The 25,762-nt window shown below is 36.4% G+C and overlaps 1 protein-coding gene across 4 annotated transcripts in view; it reads left to right on the forward strand.

The window, feature by feature from the left end:
* Positions 1-23,504, forward strand: part of LOC150087264 (very long chain fatty acid elongase 7-like) — a 110,668-nt gene extending 87,164 nt beyond the window's left edge. For all 4 annotated transcript variants that reach the window (XM_090371924.1, XM_090371927.1, XM_090371925.1 and 1 more), the window contains 3 exons: positions 9,049-9,154; positions 16,607-16,743; positions 23,167-23,504. In XM_090371924.1, the coding sequence (XP_090228050.1) occupies positions 9,049-9,154; positions 16,607-16,743; positions 23,167-23,490 (567 nt within the window). In that variant the 3' untranslated portion in view covers positions 23,491-23,504. The remainder of the gene's footprint in view (positions 1-9,048; positions 9,155-16,606; positions 16,744-23,166) is intronic.
* Positions 23,505-25,762: the final 2,258 nt, after the last annotated feature.

Genomic DNA, 25,762 nt, shown 5'->3' on the forward strand with positions numbered 1-25,762 from the left:
TTGTTTGAAAGCAGTGCAAATAGTTGGACAACTTGTTGTAAAGACAATGTTTGTTCTGCAGTTAAAGGCCACATTTTTCATACCTTACTTATGACATTCACATTCATAACCCCGGCAACCCAAAGGTCGCGGGTTCGATTCCCGCCTCGGGCTTGGATCAAAGTACTGCAAAAACCTTGGGAGGTGCAATATGGCCACAGAAGCCGATGCGCCAACAACTACCAAATCAAAAAAAAAAAAAAAAAAAAAACATTCATAACAATACAGCTGTTGTAGTGGTAGGGATATATATATATATATATATATATATATATATATATATATATATATATATATATATATATATATATATATCATTGCTGATCGTTTCACAAGAGCTCATGAAGTAATATGCAGAATATTAACCTGGAAAGAAAGTAGTCTCAAATATGTGATGATACACAGTTCTTGTGGGTCACCTTCAGAAGGATACATTTTAAAGATATAGGGCATCCTTGGCACACAATGAGACTGCCTCTAGAAACCAGGGATGCCTGGTAGCTCTCTCATATATAAATTAATCCCAAAAATATGGCATCTGTGTACGTGTGCATGTATGCACAATGCATGCATCTGTGTAAATTACTTCTATAACTAGATTCAAGGAAAACTTGGAGTATCAAGGTAACATTTTATTTCTCATCTTTTCCATGACCTAAATATAAATGTCTATTCAAAATTTAAATACTTTATTACCTAACATTTTTTTGAATATCTGCAACTCAATGCTGGTGGAATTCTTTCAAAAAAAAAACAAAAAAAAAACATCCCATTTCATCCCTCCATTTGTTCCAAATGCCTGTCCAGCTCAGCCTTAAATTTATTTAGGCTATCAGCCTCCACAACAAAAGATGAAAGCCTGTTCCACCAATCAACTACCCGCTGGCTAAAGGCAAATTTCCGCACATCTATTCTACAACTATCTTTCCTCAATTTGAAACTGTGCCCCCTCAGGTTCTTAGTCTGCACAAGATGAAGAATCCCATCAGCATTCAGCTTGCTCAACCCATTCAAGGCCTTATAAACCTCAATCAGATCACCTCGCAGGTGCCTACTCTCCAGGTGCTGCAATTTGCAGAACTCAAGCCTTTCTTGGTAAGACCACCCCTTTGTTCCCCTCACCAATCTTGTTGCCCTTCTTTGTACTCGTTCTAGCAACTCTACATCCTTCCTAAAATGAGGTCTCCAGACCTGCACACAGTACTCTAGGTGTGGCCTGACCATTGCCTTTTATAACAGGATTATCACCTCCCTGTCCCTACTAGCAAAATTCCTATATATCATTGACAAGACTTCATGACCTGCCTTGGCAGCCCGTCTGCACTGCTCAGTGAACTTCATATTTGGCTGCAAAATTACCTCCAGGTCTTTTTCACTTTCCACTTCCCTGAGTGTAGTACCACCCAGTTGGTACGTTTCTCTTCTGTTATTGCTACCCATATGCAATACTTTGCATTTGTCAATGTTAAACTCCAGTTGCCACTTCTCAGCCCATTTTCCCAACTTATCCAGATCCGGTTGGAGTAGCATACTGTCATTACTGTCGTTAACAACCCTGCCAACCTTTATATCATCTGCCAACTTCGACATTAAACCTGATATACCTTCATCAATATCATTGATAAATATACAAAACAACAATGGGCCCAACACTGAACCCTGGGGAACTCCACTAATAACATTTGTCCACGAAGAGCAGTGTCCATTGATTACCACTCTCTGTTGTCTCCCACTCAACCATCCCTTTATCCATTGATGCCTCCGTAGCCAGGTGGGCAGGAGCAGCAGTGCGTAGCACACGCTTCTTGATTAGACCGAGGTTTGAGCCCGTGACCACCAAATACGGAGGATGCGGAAAGGTCAGGGAATGACCACTGCATATCCCCGGAGCAATATGGCCTTAGTTGCTAATGCTCCTAAAAACCAAATAACAACAACAACATAACCCTTTATCCATTGTAGCAGCTTACCCTTGATGGCATACCTCTCCAATGTGTACAGCAGTCTTCCATGTGCAACAGTATAAAAAGAGGGGGTATAAATAATATATTGAGGAAAGATGATTCCAGGGTAGATGAGCAGAGGTTTGCCTTCAGCCAGCAGATGGTTGATTGTTGGAACAAACTTCCATCTGTTGTGGAAGCAGGCAGTTTGAATGAATTCAGGGAAGAACTAGAAAAGTTATTGGAGGAGGTGGACAGGTGATGTGGGAAGTTTTTTATTTTTGGCTGTTGTTTTATAATCTTGCTTTCTTGCATCATAAAATGCACTACAACAACAAATACTACTACTAACAATAATAATAAATAAATTGCACTGGTCAGCAAAATAAAACATTTTTTTCACTCCCATTTAAAATTCCGGGTGTGATTTTTGTAGATTTGACATTGCTGAATTCAAATATGGCAGTCAGTAACACCCACCAAATTTAAGAGAGAAGGGATTAAAGTCAAAAACTAAGTTTCTAGTAAAAAAGATTTCATATATTTTGAGAAATTGTTACATACAGTACTAAATATTGAACAATATGTCTATTAACCTTATTCTATTTACAAAAAGGTTTATCTGGTAACAAAACACTTATTTTATCGTTGTTTGCCTATTATAATTGTCCACTGGTGTCTCATGTATGAGATTCCAATAGTAATCTGCCTACATATTTGGACTCCATTTTCCTTGGTATCTTTTTTGCATTTGAGAAATATCTTGGTGAAACCTCTTCACTGTATTCATCAGAGACCACTCTCAAGTTTTCAGGAAAAAAGTCTAAATGGGCCTGTAGGAAATGAAACTTTTTAATGACATGTTGCATACCAACTCTATGTATGCCAAAATTAGCTCATCCACAATTTCACTGTAATTTTGTGATTTCTCATTGCCTAAAATTTTCCAGCAGACATTTTCAAATGCCTTCCAGGCTGTTCTTTTTGTAGCATTTAATTTTTTAGTGAGTTCCTCATCTTTGAATATCACTTTGATTTGAGGACTTCCTCCCCCCCAAATGCCCTCTTTTATCTTGGCCTCACTGATTTGAAGAAACTTTTGCCTCAAACAAGAAGATCCTTCTCCTTTTTTGTTCATCTCTTTGGTCCTTGAGGTTGTCACAGACATTCTCTCAGATATGCCAGACAAGCTGTACTTGCTACCTGCGTGTCTAAAACGCTGATGGAACTGATATTCGGGTGACACTCAAGTCAAGTAGACCCAATTTCGGCGAAGCCCGGACAGTCTGTGACAGCCAAATCCTCTGCTTGCACTTTCACGATGGTGGGACTGTTAGTAATCCTGGGTATAACCTCCATGCACAAGTACATTGTGGGTGACCACACAGGTGTGAACCAACGTAAGCAGGGGTCGAGGTGTGGTGCCAATACCACATGGACGAACGCCGTCCCTCTATGTTACCAGGCAGTACTAGGTGGTAAATGACTCTCATCAACTGGTGCAATACCACCACTTTGCATATTGGAGGCTTGAAGTGGTGGAACCCATGTTTAGTCTCTAGAGCTAAGTTCCAGTCAACCCTTCCCTATCTCTTCCATCATGCAGTGTGATGACTTTTGAGGTTATGATGAACATCGTGGCGAGATCCAATATTCCTTACATTTTGAGGGTACAGCTTTAAAATGGTGTTCACAGGCCGGCCGCTAATTAGTACAGCGGACCAAACCTATTGGTAACTCTCTAGGAGGCTTCCGGATCAGCTACTATATAATCTTGCTACCTCTACTCTGCCAGATAGTGACTGGAAGGAGTCCGAGTAGTGTGTATGCGTGGAGCATTGTCGGGGCCATGTTATGTCAAGGATCTGGGTGTATTCTTACCATGTGTACACCATATCCAAAAATTTCATTACTTCATACAGCATGTCCCACCCACTTTTTCTTACTATTGAATTCACCATGAATTGTCAAACTAATAGAGCAAGCTTATCTGCGAAAAGATCTAAACCTTCCAAGCACTTCCTAATTCATTTCACAAATATACGTGGTCTCAATTCTAATCTCAACGATGTCCATTTCCCTCTGCCAAACCCCATGTACTTTTTCTGACAGAATCTCAGTTATCGGTTGATTCAACTACTGCTCATCTCAGATGCCCAAATTATTCGCTGTATGATTCCTTTTGCCTCAAAGGTGGTACTTGTGCATATGTCCATTCTGATATTTCCTGTCAGAGACTTGGCAATTTGGAATCTCCTCTCTTTGATCTGCTCCAGCTTAAAATCCCTGTACCTCATTGTGTCAAATTCATCTGTTGTCTCTACCATTCTCCTAACTCCACTAATCACTTGGAGCTCTTTGACTTCCTCTATTTGCAACTTGACTTTCTCCAGTCCAACTTTCCTAACAGTGAGGTGATTTTCCTTGGTGATTTTAATGTTCACAACTCCAGCTGGCTTCCGTTTTCTAGTCACACCGACCCAGCTGGTCGAGATGCTGAGGCTTTTGCAATTACTAATGACCTTGCACAGATTGTTCATTTAACTCCACGAATACCAGACAATCCTAATCATACAGCCAATATGCATGCTCTTTTCTCACAAACAACCCTTCTAAGTACACGGTCGAAGTGAGAGGTCCTTTAGGCACTTCAGATCACAACTTGGTGATTGTCTCTTCTCCAATGGAACCTTTATCTCATGGCTTCTCTGAACCTCGTGTTGTTTGGCATTACAAGAATGCAAAATGGAATGACCTGCGAGACTTCTTTTCTTCTTTTCCTTGGTCGGATTATTGTTTCAAAACTTCTGATGTCAACATTTGCTCAGATTGTGTCAGTGAAATTACTCTTGCAGGAATGGAATCCTTTATCCCACACTCCTCTTTAAAATCTTGACCTTTATCTAAACCTTGGTTTTCCAATAAATGTGCTAAGGCTGTTCAAGAGAAGAATTTTGCATATCGTAATTGGCTTGTTTGTAATTCTTCAGTTTCATTTTCAGCCTACACCAAAGCTCGCAACAATTGTAAAGCGGTTATTAATCAGTCCAAACTAGAGTTTGAACGGGCTAAGAGTAGAAAACTTGCTTCTTGCTCTAATGGCAGCTGAGCATTCTGGTCTCTTGCCAAAGCTATTGGATGCAAACTTTTGCCCATCTCTGCTCCCACCTCTGTCCAAACCAGATGGTTCTGTTGTCACTTCAGCCAAGGATAAAGCTGACCTGCTAGCATCCCATTTTTCTTCCACTTCATTCCAACACACTCCATTCAATGCCTCCTGTGGTCTTCCATCAAAAGGATGTCAGAAGGATTTTGACGAATCTTGATTCTAAGAAAGCTCCAGATCCCGATGGTATTTCTCCACTTGTTCTCAAAACCTGTGCTCCTGAACTTACTCCTATTCTATGCCGCCTTTTTTCACTTTCTTATTCCAAAGCTGTTTTTCCTTCTGCTTGGAAATTTTCTCATATCCAGCCAGTTCCTAAAAAGGGTGACAAATCACTCCAATCCAATTATCATCCCATTGCAATTACTTCTATTCTTTCTAAAATAATGGAGAAATCAATTAACTGCCAACGCTTAAACTACCTAGAAACCTGCCGTCTGATCAACGATCGCCAGTATGGATTCCGTCAGTGTTGATCCACTGGTGATATTCTGGCTTATGTTACCCATTTATGGACTAATTCAATGGAAAGGTTCGGTGAAACACAAGTGGTTGCTCTTGACATCTCAAAAGCTTTCGATCGTGTTTGGCATAAAGGTCTTCTAAACAAGCTTCCATCTTATGGTTTGCCAATTGGTTTTAGTAATTGGTTATCCAGTTTTCTCTCTGATCACTCACTGAGGCTCTCTGTCTTCTAACTTCTCCACTAATGCTGGTGTCCTCTCAGGTTGTTCTTTCCCCCACTCTTTTCCTCTTGTATATTAATGACCTTCTTCCATTGACTAGAAATCCTATCCATAGTATTGCTGATGATAGCACATTGCATTCCATTTTTCATTTTGAGAAACCTTGTCCTGCTCAATCAGCTTCAACTTCTCGAAAATCTGCTACCAATTCCTTAAATGCCGGTCTTCAGGTAATTCTCCAGTGGGGCAAAGACAATTTAGTCGATTTCAACCCTTCTAAATTCAGTCTGGTCTTATATCTCTCAAAAAGGATTCTTCTGCTCCTATGCTTATCTTTAGTGACAGTCCGATTTCTAGGCAAAATGATATATGTCTTTTGGGGATTACCCTGACTTCTAATCTCTCTTGGCACAAGTACATTACAAATATTGCTTCCTCTGCATCTAAAAAACTTGGTTTTCTCTTTCGCTCTTGGCGTTACTTTTCTTCCAAACAGCTGCTCACTCTGTATAAATCGCAAATCCACCCTGCCATGGAAGGTTGTTCCCACATCTGGGGTGGTGCCCCCCCCCAAAACCTCTCTCTCACAGGCTTCTTGATTCCATTCAGAAGAGGGCAGTTAGGTTAATTAATGATTCATCTCTAACAGAGTCTCTCCACTTGCTGTCTCATAGACGTACTGTTTTTGCTGCATGCCTTTTCTTCAGATACTTCCATGGGCACTGTTCTTCTGAATTTGCTTCTATAATTCCTCCGGCTCTCTCTTTCAAAACAGTCCGAACACGTGCCACCAACATCCATTTACGGTCAAACTTGAAACTCACAGAACCAACTTTTCATCTTCCTTGTTTATTCATTCAACTGCCGTTTTCTGGAACAACATTCCTTCATACCTATTTCCTGAAAATTAAAGTCTACAGAAGTTCAAGTCCAATGTCAACAAATATCTTTTTTCGTCTTCTCAACCTCTAACCCAAGCACGGTACTAAGTACTATAGGTTCTAATAACTCTTGTGTTTGGGGTTTACATAATAAAAAAATAAATAAAATAAATAAATATTTTTATCAAACCTAGCTTGATGTGCAATGGAAGTAAACAGATTTTTGACTTATCCACTAAAGGAGGATGTGCTACATTTTTCTGGCCTAGTGTAGTTTCTGAATGGTCTGAATTGTTTACCCTGCAGTGGCAATCTTTCACTCGGCTGTCCCACTTGCATAAAAAGTAGCAGTATTCAGTGTGCCCACCTTGCAACCCAGTAATCAAAGCTACCACTTTTAGGTCAGTACAGGTATTCCATTTGCATTCTTGATAGCATATTTTTTGCAAAAGAACTTACAGGTTCTTGTATGTTTCCTTCATGTGAACTGCATGGGCCAATGGTATAGATGGATACTAATTTCCGTTATGGAGCAAAACGTCTTTCAAACTGACCTCGGGTTAATCAATGAAAAGCCTCCACTTCTTGGGGATGTGCTCCATATGTAACTCTTTCATTAATTCCTGGATACTTACAATAAACCAAAGCACCATCAATGAAGTAAAAGGTCATGTTAGAATGCTTCTTCCTATAAAAAGACACCTTGACACTCTTTTCAAGAAGATTTCACTGCCGAAACTGTGATCCTAGTAATTGAGCCTTGGTTTTGGAGGTCCAAATCTCTGACCAAATCATTCAATTCTGCCTGAGTGATTAGATGTGGCTTTGCAGTATCAAGAGATGAAAAGTGTGGAACTGTTCTTGTTCTGGGTTCTACATCTTCTGGAGACTCCTTTTCTATTCCTGAATCAGAGTCAAGTCGATAAGTTTCTGGTAGATTTGGCATTGTATCATTGTGAGAAACAGGCCTTAGAGCAGAAGATATGTTGAGATACTCTATTTTATGTTTGGATTTCCCAGAAAAATCGGAAATATTGGTCATGCAAAAATAAAAATTGTTTATGTGGTCTTGAGGTTCTGATCATATCACTGAAACAGCAAAAGGCGTCGATTTATGAATACCTCTAAGTCAGTCTGTTAATGTCCTTGAACATGAGCTACAGGAAATCTTTGGCACCCATACTTTATCTTGATCTCTGACCTTACATCCAAAATAGAGTTCACAAGTTGTGACAGTGGCTTCTACTGTGATTTTAATATCACTTCTACACAAATGTAGCAAAAGCTATCGGGCCTATTTCAGCAAGAACGCAACATATTTCATGTACAGTTGAATATGAACAGAATTAAGAAATTGTCGATTTTTATTTCTAATTTAAACACAGTTCACGATTTACATTAATGCACACAACACTTGTTTACAAACACTAATTCACTAAAACACTTGTTCACTTTATTCACCATTCACTAAAACACTTGTTCACTTTATTCACCATTCACTAAAACACTTGTGCACTTTATTCACCATTCACTAAAACACTTGTGCACTTTATTCACCATTCACTTTCTGAAACAAGTACACTTTTTTATTACGAAAATTCTTGCTTCGTGTGGAAACACTCATGTATATATCAGTAGAGAAGTTTTTAGAAGGCTCACAATGTTTCTAGAAAACTCCATCAAAAGTTCTAGAATCTTCCAGAAACACCCCCGGTCTTTCTTCCACACATAAAAATATTCTACAATGTTCCAGAACATTCTCAAATGTTGTAGAAAGCTCCTGAATGCTCCAGTAATCTCCAAATGTGCTAGGGAAAAAAATAGATAAAATAGATGGAAAAGATGATTAAACCATCTACAGGTCTTGGTTTTTAGTCATTATCCTACGATATTTGAAAACTGAGGATGATGAAAACTTTTTAAGTACATATCTGAGTTTTTCAACATATTTCCTATGAAATAATTCTTAATTAGAATTATTTCAAGAAGAAAATTGATGCCAACCAGTGTTGATTTTGAATATTTAATGTAGCTCTTAAAATCAAATAGATTCTGGTTATCAGATAATTACTCTGATATAATATTTTTTGATATAAATGTCTAATAGCAATGATTTTGACTCTGTAATAATGCTATAAAAATCTGATTTAAAAAGATCTAGCAACTTACACAGTGAGCAATGCTAATATGTAATATTCATATAAATTCCTGTCTTAATACTGTCTATGCAATTATATATATATATGAAAAAGAACTAAAGGTGTGATTTAACTTTGTACTAACTTTGTAACATAATTTTAAAACAGCACTAAAGTTATGATTTAATTTTGCAGGCATTTTTTATCTTGAGAAAAAAGTTCAATCATGTGACACACTTGCATTTGATTCACCATACAGGCACCTTTGTAGCAACTTGGATTTTATTAAAGTATGCCCCAGGTAAACATTATTACATTAAATAGAAATTTTTTAATGAGACTGCTGTCATTTATTATGCCACTGAAAATGTACAGAGTTATCCAATTAAACTGCGACCCAGTTTGCAGTACAAAAATTGTATTAAAAATGAGTACAGCAATTCATTAAAATTACACTGCCCAACAAAATTAATAGAACAAAATGTTTTTCAAGAATATTTTATTGTGAACAGTGTCACCAAAGATGAATGTTTGATATAATAGGCATCCTGGCATGCAAATTCTGAGTATCCAATAGAAATCGAGCTACCACCATACAGAGTCATTTTATAGGCATGAAAATTATTCATGCCTATAAAAACATGGGTTGCGACCACATTGCGTCATTCCCATTTTTTTGACTTGCTCAGTGGGATAGCCACATCTCCAGTACTCAGGATGGCAAGTCATCATCATTTAAATGATTCTTTGAGGTGGTGGGCTGTTGGGAGACTTGAAACCGGGCAGTCGCAGGTGGAGGTAGTGGTGGTGGTGGAGGCATGTGGACATGTGTTTTTGTAATGGGCAGCACCTAGAACGTCAGTTCATCTCCACCTCGTATCTCTGTGAAGAACAGTACCACTGTAGAAGGGCCAGAAATAAGTAGTGTATGTTTGTGTGTATTATGTGTGTGTTCTGTTCTTGTGTCTGACCACTTGGCTACCCAGAATCATCAGTCACCTGGACAGATGATTCTGGGTACTCGTCCACACCACGGGAAGGTGGGCCAGTCTCAATGGAGCTCGCACTGTCTCAATTCGAGACTCTGACCCACCTGATGTTGGCAAAAGATGGGCCAGATTCCTCTGGGGGCCCACTACAGAGGAGAGAAAAAAAAAAAAAAAAAGGATTTCCCCGTGGTGTTAAAAAAAAAAAAAATAAATAATAATAATAATAAACAAATAAATAAAAAGTAAATGAATAAATAAATAAATAGAAAATAAATGAATAAAAAAAAATAATAAATAAATAAATAAAATAAAAATAAAAATGGTGGTGGAGGCAGGCACTTGGCTTAATTTGTCATGCAATGTCGACTTAGCACTTTGGAAGCAGTTTCGGGAGACAGGAACCATTACAAAAAGAATTGGCCAAGGATCGCTTGAGGGCTACGTCAAGCAGAACAGACCACTATTTGGCTCTAACAGCAAGACGAAACCTGTGATGTCCTGTCATCAACTGTCTCTTCAGGTTGCTGCAGCCCCAGGTGAAAACATTTCCAGCTGGATATCATCATTCTTCTCTTCCTTGTGATTCCCTTTAATCTCTCTCTCTCTCTCTCTCTCTCTCTCAGGGTAGTTCAGAAATTTTTTTTTTAGCTGGTGCAGCATAAGCCTCAGGCTTCCTTGCACCATATGGCTAATAATAATAATAATAAGTGGACTATGTTAAGAAAGCTCAATTCAAGTGGATTCTATGCAAGGAAGTCACTGGTTTGTCTTTGTCTCCCATTAACCCCAAACCACTGCAGAGCCTGTTGAAACTGGTGCCATGAACATGGAGATCTGGCAAATGGGGTACAGTTCTGTTCTCAGATGAGTCCCGTTTTAACCTAGTGTGGGGAAGAATAATGATCAACGGCCGCACTCCTCTTCATGTTTTTGATAAGGGTACCATAATTGCATAGAAGTACCAAGAACAGATCCTCGAACCGTAGAATGTGCAACATTTTAGGGGTGCAATTAGCCCAGGCTTTCTTTTTATGTACGACAATCCTTTTGCATGTAGAGCTAAGGTGGTGGAGAAACATCTTGAAACTGAAGATATCCAATGACTGCCATGGCCAGCACAATCCTCACACTTAAATCCAATGGAATATGTGTGGGATGCCCTTGGGAATCACATTGTATGCCAATAGCCAACTCCTCAGTGACTTGGTGAGCTAAGGTTAGAATGGGATTTGTTGTCATAAACATCCTTGTATTGATGTAATGTGACCTTTTTGGTATTTCTTATACAATCCCATAAATGTCCCTTATACCTGTCCAAAATTTTTTGCTGACTCTTCATTTCATTGTTATTCTATGGTACACCACCATACCAAATTTTTACTGCTTTGTTGCAAGCTGCAAAAGTAACATCATGTGGTCTCTACGTGTTCTGTTAATTTTGTCAGGCAATGTATACAGAATGTACTTGAAATATCTACACTACTCATATAGAAATGCAATCACTCTTTTTAGTGCTTGATGCAACTCTATGAAGAATATGGTCATCAAAGGCACAAATACAGTTTTCAGGTATAAATATTTATTATTAGCCTCTTGGCATTGCTACAATAATTTTAATGAAAAGTGGTGTTCCAATATAAACATGTTCTTCTCTGAAAAATCCTATGTTATGCTCGTAACATTGGATTTTTCCTGTTATGTGAAAACATAGGAAAAATCCTACATTATGTGAGCCAGGAAAGCCCATGGTGTCCTATTGATGATTTATCGAATGTTATCCTGCAGAGATAGGGAGGTCATAATCGCACTGTATAAGGCAATTGTAAGACCACATTTGGAATACTGTGTTCAAGTATGGAGACTCATCTGAAAAAAAGGCATCGGGTTTCTTGAAAGGGTTCAAAGACAAGCAATTCAAATGGTGAGATCGGCAGAAGGATGACCATATGAGGAAAGACTCCAATTTTATGGGTTACAGAGCTTGGCAACCAGGCACCTCAGAGGTGACCTGACTGAGGTTTATAAGGCTCTGAGAGGGATTAGTAAAATGAATGAATTTGGAATTCTCACTGCTAAAAAAAATTCCAGAACTAGGAGTCATAAATTCAAATTACAGAGATTGAAGTTTAGATTAGATTATAGGAAGTTTTATTTTAGCTGGGAAATTGTTGATTGCTGGAACAAGTTGTCCTTGCAGGTAGTTGAGGCTGACAGCTTGAATAACTGAAAGGTCAACTGGATAGTACCTGTGTAAAGATGGAAGCATATAATTTGTATTTTCTTATCTACTTGTTTTTTTTTTTTCCAGTGCAGCAAAAGCCTGTGGCTTCCTTGCACTGTATGGTGAAAAAATTCTATGTTATAGTAATAGTAATAGTAGAACATATGATTTTTGATGTACTGCTCAAATACCACATCTGTCACAACAAAAATATCTTAATCCATATCTGACAATGTCACAAGCTCTGTTCCCTAGCTGCATCACCACATACACTGCTTAACAATGGGTTTGCTTGATAATTGGATAATCCTGTATAAAAATGAGTAATTTTAATTGAGTGAATTGGTTAAGTCTAATATTGAGCTTGTGATGCAATATGCAGAATAAACTGCATCCATATTTATTATTGTGTTTTTATACTCAATTTAATAATTTTTTTAAAATTTTTTTTGGTGTACCTGCTTTTAATTTTCAAATGATAAGCTCTGTTACACCAGCTACAATACATCATATTTTACTTTTGCATATTGGTCACAGTAGAACATTAGATAGAACTACAACTCTGCAACTAAAAGGCTGTGGATTTGAATTATGGCAAGTATATGGTGTTGCTCAGTGGTTCTTATTAAGGATCCTGCTGTTTACCATTTTTATAAATGCTTGGGATATGCCGACTTTCTGGAGTTCCTTGTAGGTGTTTGCTGGGAGACCTATTGCTGTTAGGCTGTCATGTAGGGTCTTTGGCACCATACCTGTGGTTGACATGATGATCGGGATGGTCATTACTTGTTGCATATGCCACATCTCTTTGATCTCCTGTCTTTGAATTGCACCATATGGCTAATGATTATTATTATTATTAGCCATATGGTGCAAGGAAGCCTGAGGTTTATGTTGCACCAATCTATCATATATTTGGATCTTAGTGTATACTGTTGCACATGGAAGACTGCTGCACAAATTGGAGCAGTGTGGCTTTGGAGGCAAATTGCTGCTATGGATAAAGGGATGGTTGAGTGGGAGAAGACAACGAGTAGTAATCAATGGACATTACTCTTCGTGGACTAATGTTATTAGTAGAGTCCCTCAGAGTTCAGTTTTGGGTCCATTATTGTTTTCTGTATTAATAAATGATATTGATGATGGTATATCAAGCTTAATGTCCAAGTTTGCAGATGATACAAAGGTTGGCAGGGTTGTTAATGTTACACTAATGACAGTACACTGCTGCAACAGGATCTAGAAAAGTTGAGCTGATGGGCTGAGAGGTGGCAAATGAAGTTTAACATTGAAAAATGTAAAGTACTACGTATGGGAAGCAGTAATCCCAGCGTAATGTACCAACTCTGTGGTACCTCACTGACAGCGGTAGAGAATGAAAAGGACCTGTGGATAGTTGTGCAGGCTGATATGAAGTTTTCTGAGCAGTGCAGACGGTCTGCAAGAGTAGCTCATGGTGTCTTGTCAATGATATACAGGAATTTTTCTAGCAGGGATAAGGCAATGGTCAGACCACATCTTGAGTACTGTATACAGGTCTGGAGGCCTCATTTTAAGAAGGATATAGAGCTGTTGGAACGAGTACAGAGAAGAGCAACAAGATTAGTGAATGGAACAAAGGGTTGCTCTTATGAAGAAAGGCTTAAGTTTTGCAGATTACAGTGTCTGGAGATTAGGCACCTGCGAGGTGATCTGATTGAGGTGTATAAAGCCTTGAATGGTTTGAGCATGCTGAATGCTGATGGAATTCTTCCTCTTGCTCAGAATAATCACCTCAGAGGGCATAAATTCAAATTAAGGAAAGCCAGATGTCGGATAGATGTGTGTAAATTTGCTTTAGCCAGCGGTTAGTTGGTTGGTGGAACCGACTTCCATCACTTGTTGTTGAAGTTGATAGCCTAAACAAATTTAAGGCTCAACTGGACAGGTATTTCGAACGAATGGAGGGGTGAAATGGGAGTGGTTTTTTTTTTTTTTTTTTTGGCTGATGCTGAATAAGCTTGCTTTCTTGCATCATATGCCTCTATTAATGCTAATGTTAATCTGCACTGCTCAGAAAACTTAATATCTGACTGCACAATTAACCCCCCACAGTTCTTTTTCATTTTCCACTACCCTGAGTGTAGTATCACACAGTTGGTATGTTACTCTGGGGTTATTGCTACCCATATACAGCACTTTGCATTTGTCAATGTTAAACCTCAGTTGCCACATCTCAGCCCATCTGCTAAACTTTTCCAGATCCTGTTGCAGTAGTGTACCATCCTTACTATGATTAAAAACCATACCAACCTCTATCGTATGCAAACTTGGACATTAAGCCTGATATACCTTCATCAATATCATTAATAAATAGAGAAAACAACAATGGATCCAACACGAACTCCTGGGGGAAAACCCCTAATAACATTAGTTCACAAAGAGCAGTGTCCATGATATAAAAATTATTTTTTGCATTCAGTTCCTTTGTGACCACATCATAGTATCCAATCAGATTGGTCAGACAAAACTTACCCTTAACAAACCCATGCTTTGTCTTAACTATAACTGCAATCGTGTCTAGATGATTCTGCAATGCTTATTTAACCAGTAACTCCATTATTTTACCTAGAACAGAAGTTAAACTAATAAGTCTGTTAGTTTAACTCGTGTCAACTTTCGATACCCCCCACCCCTTTGTGAATTAGGGCATCTTCATTTGCGCATCTCCAGTCTGTGGGGATCTCCTCTGAGTCCAAGGATGCCCTCATAATCATGGCTAAGGGCCTCCTTTAGTATAATTGGATATATCCATCCCAGGTGCCTTTCTTATGTTTAACTTCAACAATTTCTCCTCCACTTTGCTCTCAGTTATTACAAAATCATTTAACACCCTGTTAGAGTTTGATAAGCTTCTGGCCGCCACTTTATTATTATTATTAGCCATATAGTGCAAGGAATCCTGATGCTTATGATGCACCAGCCAAAAAAAAAAAAAAAAAATTCTGAATTATCCCGAGAGAGAGAGAGAGAGAGAGAGAGAGAGAGAGAGTCAAAAGTAGAAGGAAATCACCAAGAAAGAGAAGATTGATGATATCCAGCTCAGGACCCTGAGTGTGCAAAGCCCATACTCACCAGATGTGAGCCCCTGGGGTTTCTCTACAGATTTCCTCATGTGTGAATGTAGATGCAAAATACCCATTCAGTTTGTCAGCTACCTGAGCAGAATCATCAATAATCGAAGCATCAATATCAAGTGGACCAACCTGATTCATCTGATACCCATGAAAAGGAGACAACTCCTTTTCATGGTATCAGAAACTGAGCACAATAGCAGAAAAAGAAGATGAATTTTTAAATGTGACAGAGTAATATTAGTACTAGCAAACAATGCAAATAGCAACAGAAAAAAAAAAAAAATGCTACCCATATCACCTGCCCATCCTCTTTAACACATTAATTCTTTCTTTCAAAATAACCACTTGTGCAACACCAGATGAAAATTTACAATAATCAGCTATCTGCTGGCTGAAGGCAAATTTCTGCACATCAATCCTGCAACCCTCATGCTCCCTCATAGTCTGGGAAGAGGAAGGATTCTGTCAGCATTGATCTTACTCATTTATTTCCACCAGGCCTTATCATCTTGAAAACAGAAAACAGCATCAAAAGTTCTTTGTTTAAACTGTTTAACTGTTATTGTCACGGATGATTACACTATCTGTTAAAAGTTTGAAGTTGGCAGGCCTGGCCCTCAGTTTTGAGTAGTCATGAAAGTGGAGGCTTATTTTTTTTGCAGTCTCAATATATACTGAATTTGAATCTTATATTCTTCTACCAGAGACTTAAGAGAATTTCATGAAATATATATTTTCCATTTTCCTTGTTTTCTATTTTTTATTAGGTTAAACCATTTGTATGGTTTAATCTAATTTTTGGTACCGTTACTTGAATTACAATACCTGAACAAGTTTCACATTTGAATCTATAGATTTGTCAATGTGAAGGTTCACATAAGCTTTAATACCTTGAATCCACTACACTAGGCCATCTTCTTTATCCCAGCTTCATTTAGAACCAGTTATCCAATTAAGCACTTTAATCACATTTCAAAACTTGTAAACATTACCCAGTTAAATCTTTTTTGATTGTACCAGTTACTTTCCAAAGGAATCTAAAAAAAAAAAATAAATAAAGGCACTTTCTTATCTCAACTTTTGAAATTATTTACATTGTATCTCAAAATATTATTGTTGTTCCATTTGGTAATAGCAAAATAACAGTAACAAATTATTATTATTATTATTAGGTAAAACAAATATTTATAGTTGTTCTTTGTTTGGTGGTAAAGAAATAACTAAAATATAAAATGAACGTGATTTCTATGAGCAGGTCCATATATCATAAAATTCCTCACTGTGTTCTTTTTGTTAGTCTAAAATTAATCAAAATATATTGAACTATTTAAAAACATTCCATTTTCTCCTGTAGCTTTTTTTGAATGACTCTTCTTAGTTCTAAATTAAATAAATAATGTTATTACTAATATTTATAATATTTTCAGGTGGTAGCAGTGGCGTGGCAATACTCTTGAACACCTTCGTGCATTTATTCATGTATGCTTATTATGCATTAGCAGCTATAGGACCACAAATGCAAAAATATTTGTGGTGGAAGAGACATCTCACTGAATTACAAATGGTAAGCTATTTAAATATTCTTTTTCCATAAAAAAGACAAAAATATTTTTAAACTGCTGATAGACACAAGGTTCCCATCCATGATTAAAATTCACTTTCCCCTTGCAGTGAACTACACAATATTCTTTCACCCTGCCATTGATTCACTACAATATAAATAATTAAATAAACAATAATTAAGGATTAACAGATTAGACATACCGGGTGGTTATAAAATAAGTTTTCCTATTCAGGAGACCCTAGTGTCAAAACGGTTAGAGATAGTGCTGTGAAAATCAGTGGGTATGTCATTTAGAGTATGGGGAAGTGATTTGTAGAAGAGAAAAAATTAGTTCAAATTTCCGCCACCAGGGGAGAAATTGGCACTGTAACCATGAGATGGAATACTTAACTTAGGATTACATTTTAATATCAGAACTTAGACATCTACAGATATTGTTCTATGCGCTTTCCTTCACTTGAGATGACATTCTGAAAATGGAGGACTACAATTTTATGTAGCATCTCATTGGGGCTGTTGGCTACATGCTACTTGCTTTCAAATCGACAAGCATTTGTATGCCACCAGGCAAACTCTGTGTTTCAGGTATCCCCATAGCCAGAAATCACAGGGATTGAGATCTGCTGATCGGGCTGACCAGAACTGCTGAAAGTCTCTAGAAATTATGCGATCATTTCCTAATGTTGAACGGAGCAGTTCCTTCATTTGTCGACCACCATTGCCTTTCTTGCTGAGCAGGAATAATGTATTCTCTTAGAAGAGTGCAGTACCATGCACTAGTTACCATACACCTTACGGGGGGGGGGGGAGATGAGGTGTAGACGCTTCAAAGAAAAATGGTCCAATTATAAACTCTGCTGTGAATCCACACCATATTATAACATATGGACTTTGTAGTGGTCCTTCATGCACAGCAGATGAATGAGAAGTTCCCTATATTCGGCAGTTTTGTGCATTTACAGCTCCATGAAGAGTGAAATGTGCTCTCATTAGACCACAAGATCATTCGAGCCCATGTATTGTCCAGTTCCATATGAGCCAGAAATCGTAAAGCAAAGCCTATTCATTGTTGCTGTTCACAAGACTTTAGTTCTTGCACTATGAACCTTGTATGGGAATCAGCATAAAATTATTCGAAGCACTTTACGTACAGTAGACCATGGAAGGTTCAAGTCTTTTGACACTTCTGGCAGGCACTACTGACTGGTAGTGTTTCAAATTCTGACCATCGCAACCCACTTCATCCACTACCTCCGTTCCGATATGTGGTCATCCCCTGCCTGGAATTACTCTCCAGTTGCTTCAAATTTCTTTATCAGTTTTCGAAGCCCCACTGATATCAAAGGTCCTTTACACAAACCTTTAAGTTTCCGATATTCATGTAGTGCTGCTTTAGCGTTACTATTATTCTGGTCGAACAGTTTTACTAAAAGAACACGTTCCTTTTTTTTGTAAGAGCCATAATGGTTATTGACGGTGGCATTGGCCTTTCTGCTTTTATCTAGCATTATGTCATTAACATTAGCAAAGGTACGTGATGCAAGAAAGCAAGCTTATATAGCATCAGCCAAAAAAAAAAGTTTGCATAAGCAACGTGTCCTGAAGTAAATGACAACTTTTACATGTGTGCAGCGCCATTTTCCCTGGTGGCGTAAGTTTGAACTATTTTTTTTTTTTTTTTTTTCATCTACAAATCGCTTCTCCATCCCCTAAATAACACTGATTTTCACAGTGCTAACTCTAACCTTTTTTGACACTAGGGTCTCCTGAATAGAGAAACTTATTTTTTAACCACCCAGTATATATAGTTAGATGCAAATTTTATCAAAGGAACAAATAATACATCTGCAAGGAATGGTGGGATTATATCATGTGGGCATAAACAGTGGTACATTATACCTTCATGGGGCCAAGGCAAAATGGAATTCAGGGGGCCTAGCTAAAGAAAAAACTAATAAAGAGCATTTTCAATTTCATTTTATTGTGACAACAAAACAAATAAATTATATGACATAAGGACAAAATAAAAATTTCATCAAAATTGGTAAAACCATTTTTGAAAAAAGCATAATTTCCAAATTAATCTTCAAGTAAAGTTCATTAACCTTGGCAGCTAGACAGTTCAGTTTCCGATAAAAAAATTGCTTAAAATATTAGCAAAAAAACAGTAATGAGTTTTTTAAACAGTGATTTTGGGGTGAGGGCCCTCTGATCGGAGGCCTCTTTTTTGCCTATAGGCTAATGTGCCACTGGGCTTAAAGCAATGTTCCATAGAGGTATGATAGATACAGGATATTTTTTAATACAAGTAGTTATGTTTTTAATAATGCTATTCTGCTGAGATGAAAATGTGATAAATTTTTACCAATTACCAGGACTTTAGCAACTTGAAAGTTTCTATTTACTATTTTCTCTTATTAGTTTCATAAAAGTAAATCTATTACAATATGTGAGGACCAATTATAGTTGATTAAAAACAAAATGTTCCTGTAATATATAATCATTTAAAATGCATCATAACACGAGCAAGTAAAAAATTGAAAAAAAAATAATGGCTTGAATATAGTTGAAAAATTCATTGTTGCTATTTTTATACTCTACACTTTTTTTTAAGCAATATCAGGTATTATACTCTTTTCCGTCTTTAAATTAAGTATAATTCTCTAGCCACTAAGAAAGCATCAAAAAGAAACTTTTCCAATTAGAGACACATCTTGGAGCACCATTAAATTGCAGACCAGCAAACCCTTTAATTATCATGTAAAAAATTGTAATATTCAGTAATATCCTAAAACTAGTTACTAAATTGGGGACAAACACTTCCTGGATATGAATGGGTCCAATGATTTTCAGTTGAAAATATTTCAAGAGATAAACAATTACTGGCATAGCTTTTCTAATGTGTAGACAGCTTTCTAATGTAATCACTAGAGTCAGTCTTCTAATATGACTATCACAGGACAGTTCAGGAAAATACTCATTGAATGAGTACTGAAATAATTGAAAGGAGAAGGTAAAGTTATTGCTTTTGAACAGCTTTAAATTTAGCAAGGAAAAACAGAGCTAAGACATGGCAAGAGCTTCTGGAGCTGCACAAAGAGACAGGCCACTGTAAAAAAAAAAAAAAAAAAAATTATAGGACAAGATAATTTATACCAAGAAGGGGATGAAAAACATTGTCATAAAAAATTAACAAAATTGTTATTTCTTAAGCCAAAAGAAATGCTGAAGTGGATATATCAGAAAAATCATCAAAATTAATTCATTCTTCTCTGAACCAATGTAACAAAACAGGAGTAACATACAAAACGTTTATATTGCTAGGTGAAAAAGTGTTAGAAACTTAATTTGGAATTTTCACGAAACTTGATGGTTGCAGACCATGAAAAGCCATTCACAACACTGTATTAGCTATCTGGCCAAATTCTTGAATCAAAGAAGAAGCATTATGTGGATAGCGGGAACTTGCTATGGCCCAACTGTTCCGTTGTTTTAGTAAAAATATAATTTTTGTCCCATTTTTTTTAAAAAAAATGCTTAAATATTGACAGAACATAACCTATAATTGCGTTTATATCATAGGATGGCTGTCATCATAGGTAGTAGTCATTTGTGAACCACAGGTTAGAGATGCATAGATCGAATGCCAAGAATTCCATCTGCTGGTGATTACCACCACAACTGAAAGAGATTGACAATTTTTGTCACAGGCCATTAAAATCAGTTCAGCAATGTGTTGCATATCAGTAATTGATCAGTAAGTAATCTGTAGTTGGTATTTGTTCTGTGTGCCTGTTGGTTTCCGCGTACACACACTTGAAAGTTTTTATTTTATAATTTTAAAAGTTTTAAGCCTCAAAATTTAAAATGTCAAAAAAGAGAAATTGCACATTTAAGAAAGATCTTCAAAAAGAATTCAAATTTATTAAACTGGACAATTAAAATAGTAATAAAACAAAAGTGGTTTGTCAACATTGTAATGTTCATTTTACTGTTGCTCATGGAGGTAGGAGTGACATTAACCAACATCTACGCAGCTAGAAACAAGTATGCTGAGAAAATTTTGAATTCGATTCAAAGCATCAGCTTGTTCATCATAAGATGTGATGATGGTGAAAGTGATAAAATCGCAGCATGCAAAGCTCTTGTTGCCTATCATACCGTGCATCACAATCAGAGTTTTCGTATAAATGACTTCATTGTCAAAATTGATAAAAAAATATTTATCAACCAAAATTTTCTTACGTGCATACAAAATCAGAATCAGTAATTACTAAAGTTTTATCACCATATATACTGGATGAAGTAATAATGAATTTGAATGAAACTAAAAGCATTACAATAAGTTTAGATGTGTAAAACAAAAAAGACATGAAACTGTTTCCGATTGTTGTGCGATACTTTTTGCCAAACTGAGGTGTTCAAGTTAAAATTATAGATTTTACTTCTTTACCTGGTGAAATATCTGAACTACAAAGTATTATGTTGAAGAAAATAATAGATAAATTCTCCTTACAAAACAAAATCGTTGCTCTGTGTGCCAATAATACCAATACAAATTTTGGAGGTTGTAAAAGAGTTGGTAAAAATAACGTATGGAGAAAAATTGAAAATGAGTTTGGAGTGAGAGATTATTGGTATTGATTGTGGTGCACATATTATTCACAATTGTTTCCAGTGTACTGTCAACTGTCTACCGATATTGATTGTTAAAATATACAAATACTTTTTTTATATACACAGTCAGATTCGAAGAACTTAAAAACTTTTGTGAATTTGCAGGAGACAATTATGCAAAATTATTAGAATGTGGAAATACGAGATTTTTGGCCTTAGGCCCCATCAATTGACAGAATTTTAAGCATATTTGATGGACTTCGTTCATATTTTCTTTCTGAAGAGAAATGTCCTGTTATGTTGAAAACATTATTTGAAATTATGGTTGTCATTCGCAAGAGATCAATGTTTCGACATCCCAAACATATATTAGTTTTATTGAAAAGAAAGATAATATTTCAGCTACAGAAGTAGCTATGAATATTGAAAATTTTACAAACATATTAGAAGTCAGAAAAAACTAACTTTTTATAACAACAGATGTTAAAAATAAACTAAAAATGTTTATAGACGGAGGTGAAAACCTCCGTCTATAAACATTTAGTGAGGTCAAGTTTTTTGAAGTAGTTAAGAACTTTTATGAAACCAGCTTAGAATATGTAAACAAGTGGAAATGCAGCTTAGGAAATACTGAAAAATTTAAATGGGTATTACAGAGAACAGTATCTGAATGGAAAGAAATACAGGAAGTTTCAATGAGGAGCTTATTACGTGAACAGGAGAAGATAAAATCTTCTCCTATTCATATTTGAACAGGAGAAGAAGGCAGTTGGACACATGGAATAAAGGAAACATTTCTGTATTTGATAGATGGGTTCAAATATTTTCTGAAATGAGTGAAAAACGTCTAGCTTTCCAGGATTTTAGTAATGTTATGGAATTTGTTCTTTACCTCCCTGGAAGTACAGCTTCCATAGAGAGAATATTTTCCATAATGAATAGCATGTGGTAGAAGAAGAAATCCAGATTAAGTGTTGAAACCTTGAAAGCCATGTTAATTATAAAGCAAAATTGTAATATGGAGTGTGATAAGTTTTACGACATGATTTTAAAAGACCAAAATTTGTTACACAAAATATGTTCATCTGAAAAATATTCTTGATATGAACTTGACAAAGTGCAGTACCCTCCACATCGACCTAAAAACATTTTGTTGAATATATTTTTTTTTCTGTTCCTTCCAAACAACATTTCATCTCTGTGTCCCATTTTGGCCTCAAGGAATTATGGTCAGCCTAAAAATAGGAAGAATATGTTGTGAATATATGGTTAACTTCAGGCACAAGCTAGTATATCCTTTGTGCATGGTGTTAAGAAGATGGTGGACTGACGATCTTCTTAATGTCACATTAGAAAACAGGGGTGGACTTACCCAGGCAGCATTTGCAACTAGGGCCAGTAACATTGGTAGTGTGTTACTGCTGCAAAAATAAAGGGACTAAAATTGATGGGAGCTGGAGGCCAATTGCAACCAGTCTGCCTCTTTTAGCAACTCGAAATCACATATTCTTGCATCATTTGCCACTATTAACGCAAAGTTAACTCAGTGTATATATAGCTCTGGTTCTTGCTAATAATGTTGAGCATTGCATTAGCCACATTATACTTTTTTTCTTATAATGTTTTTTAGTGTAATAAGAGCTGTTATGCACTTATACATTATACACACATGTATAATGTTTTTATGCATGTGTGTACAATATATAAATATATGCTTTATTATTTCTTATTTTATGTTTTTTGCTACTATAACGAATTAACCTATTAATTTTAAGTTATATATATATATATTTTTTTTTATTACAGGTCCAATTGTTCCTGATGTTTGTATACTATATGCAGATAATACTCATACAGGACTGCGGTTACCCTGTTATATTCTGTATGATATTTTGTTCTGCAAACTTGATATTTTTTATACTCTTTGTGAACTTCTACATTCGGTGCTACTTATTTACTAAAAATAAAGCTTCCTGCAGGACACAGATCATAGCTGTGCCGTGTGGCAAAGAAGGACCCTTCAAATCAAATGAGCCAATGATCAATGGTAATTACAAAAGTACTGCTATTCAGAATGCTGTTTTGATTAACAGACAAATGGTGTCGACCTCTAAAGATAAAAGAACATAACCAAAAGAGAAATCAAATAAATGCAGAAAATTTCAAATTTCAAAAAAATTTTATTTGTTTGTTTAGAAGCATTTAAATTAACATCTTTTGTCTTGCAGTCGGATCAACTAAGTGTTGATCTGAGATTTATTACTTTGTAAGCTCAAAATGTTTTTGTTATATGCGTTATGTATATTATGTGTTATATACTGTATATTTTCATTTATAAAGAAATGTGCTAAAGTTATTATGTATTCTATGTGTACCTTTGGAATTCACAAAACCCAATTTCTAAACTAAGTTATAATCTAAAATAAAAATCACTGATAATGGTTAAGAATAGTCATTTTCTGTTCTGACAGTAGCAAAATAATTATGTCACAACTGATATTATGCATTAAAAAAATATGGTTTCAATGTTGAAAAAAAAAAAGTTACACAGTAATTGAATTTGTGAAATGAGCCGACCGGGCTAGCCGAGCGGGTAAAGTACCTGCCCGGCAACCCAAAGGTCGCGGGTTCGATTCCGGCCTCGGACTTGGATCAAAGTACAGTACTGCAAAAACCTTGGGAGGTGCAATATGGCCACAGAAGCCGATGCGCCAACAACTACCAAATCAAAAAAAAAAAAAAATTCTGAAATAAATATGAGATCTCTAAATAAATAAATACAGTTTAGCCCTCTTAATTGGCTCTTGAGAGCAGAGTGTTATGCAAAAATAGAGCTAAATATCAATGGAAAATGTTGCCTATGGAGATAGTATCTGAACTGCACTAGAGTTCACATGTAAACTCTGTAGGTTGAAAGTTGTCTAACAGTATTTACTTATAACTGCTATTGGGTAACTCCCTTGGTATTGTCTGAAAAAATAGAATTATACACTAAGAAATACAAGCACTTGGTGATGCCACAAATGCTGGTTTGCACTCTTAATTTATAAACAAGTATGGTGATTAAGTTCATTTTGACTGTGTAGCTGTGGTCACTGAGTAGTAACATTTCAGAGTGGACACATGTTATCTCCAGTAAGCTGTTAAAACAAATAGAAAGTGGGGCCACCAATGTCTATTTGTTTTAACAGCTTACTGCAGATAACATGTGTCCACTCTAGTAAGCTGTTAAAACAAATAGAAAGTGGGGCCATCAATGTGAGAACTGAGAAACAATCTCTGCATTGGGAAACTTTTCTCAGAGCTTTTCTGTATTTATTGCTTAATTGTGAAGTAGGTTATATCGTTTTCTTGATTAAAACTATAAAATTCACCATAAATATTACTGCTGTAGAAGAAAAAAAAATAAAAATCTTTTAATATCATACCACTCTGTGGCTACATGAATGCTGATTGGCACCTATTAATAAATATAGGGGCGCCTCCGCAGCCAGGTGGGAAGGAGCAGCAGTGCGTAGCACACGCTTCTCGATTAGACCGGGGTTCAAACCCGTCACCACCAAATATGGAGGATGTGGAAAGGTCAGGGAATGACCACTGCATATCCCGGAGCAATATGGCCTTAGTTGCTAATGTTCCTAAAAACCAAATAAACAAACAAACAACAAACAATAAATATAGGATAAAAGTGCATAATCCATCAATAAGGAATGAAGATATTGGTGCATAAATACCCTACTACAAACTATTTCTTATTAAACTTTTTTCCTTACATGTATACATATAGACTTATGTATGCAGAGAAGGAGAAGTTGAGATAAATAAAAACCCAAGTGATTCATCATCACATTTGCTGAAGAGGCTGTCAGAATGGCCAGGCATAAATACACATCCATGCTGCAATTTAGAGACACCCAATTTTCCATTTGTGACATTTTCAATCTAATCACTGCAGGACGATTAACAATGAAACATATATATGTTTCATTGTTATATATGAATATATATGATTATATATGAATATATATAATTGTTATATATACATTGTTATATATGAATATATTAACAATGAAACATATATATGTTTCATTGTTAATCATATATATATATATATATATATAATAACTGAGTGGTACATATACATATACCACCCAGTTGGTACATATATATATATATATATGTATGTACCAACTGAGTGGTGTTACACTCAAGGTAGTGGAGAATGAAAAAGACCTGGGGATAATTGTACAGTCAGATATGAAGTTTTCTGAGCATGACCTACTCTGGCAGACGGGCTGCCAGAGTAGGTCATGGAGTCTTGTCAGTGATATACAGGAATTTTGCAAGCAGAGATAAGGAGGTGATTATCCCCTTGTATAAGGCAATGGTCAGGCCACACCTT

This window comes from Mastigoproctus giganteus, chromosome 4 (genome assembly GCF_048544385.1).
Source record: "Mastigoproctus giganteus isolate SK-2022 chromosome 4, ASM4854438v1, whole genome shotgun sequence".
Taxonomy (NCBI): Eukaryota; Metazoa; Arthropoda; class Arachnida; order Uropygi; family Thelyphonidae; genus Mastigoproctus; species Mastigoproctus giganteus.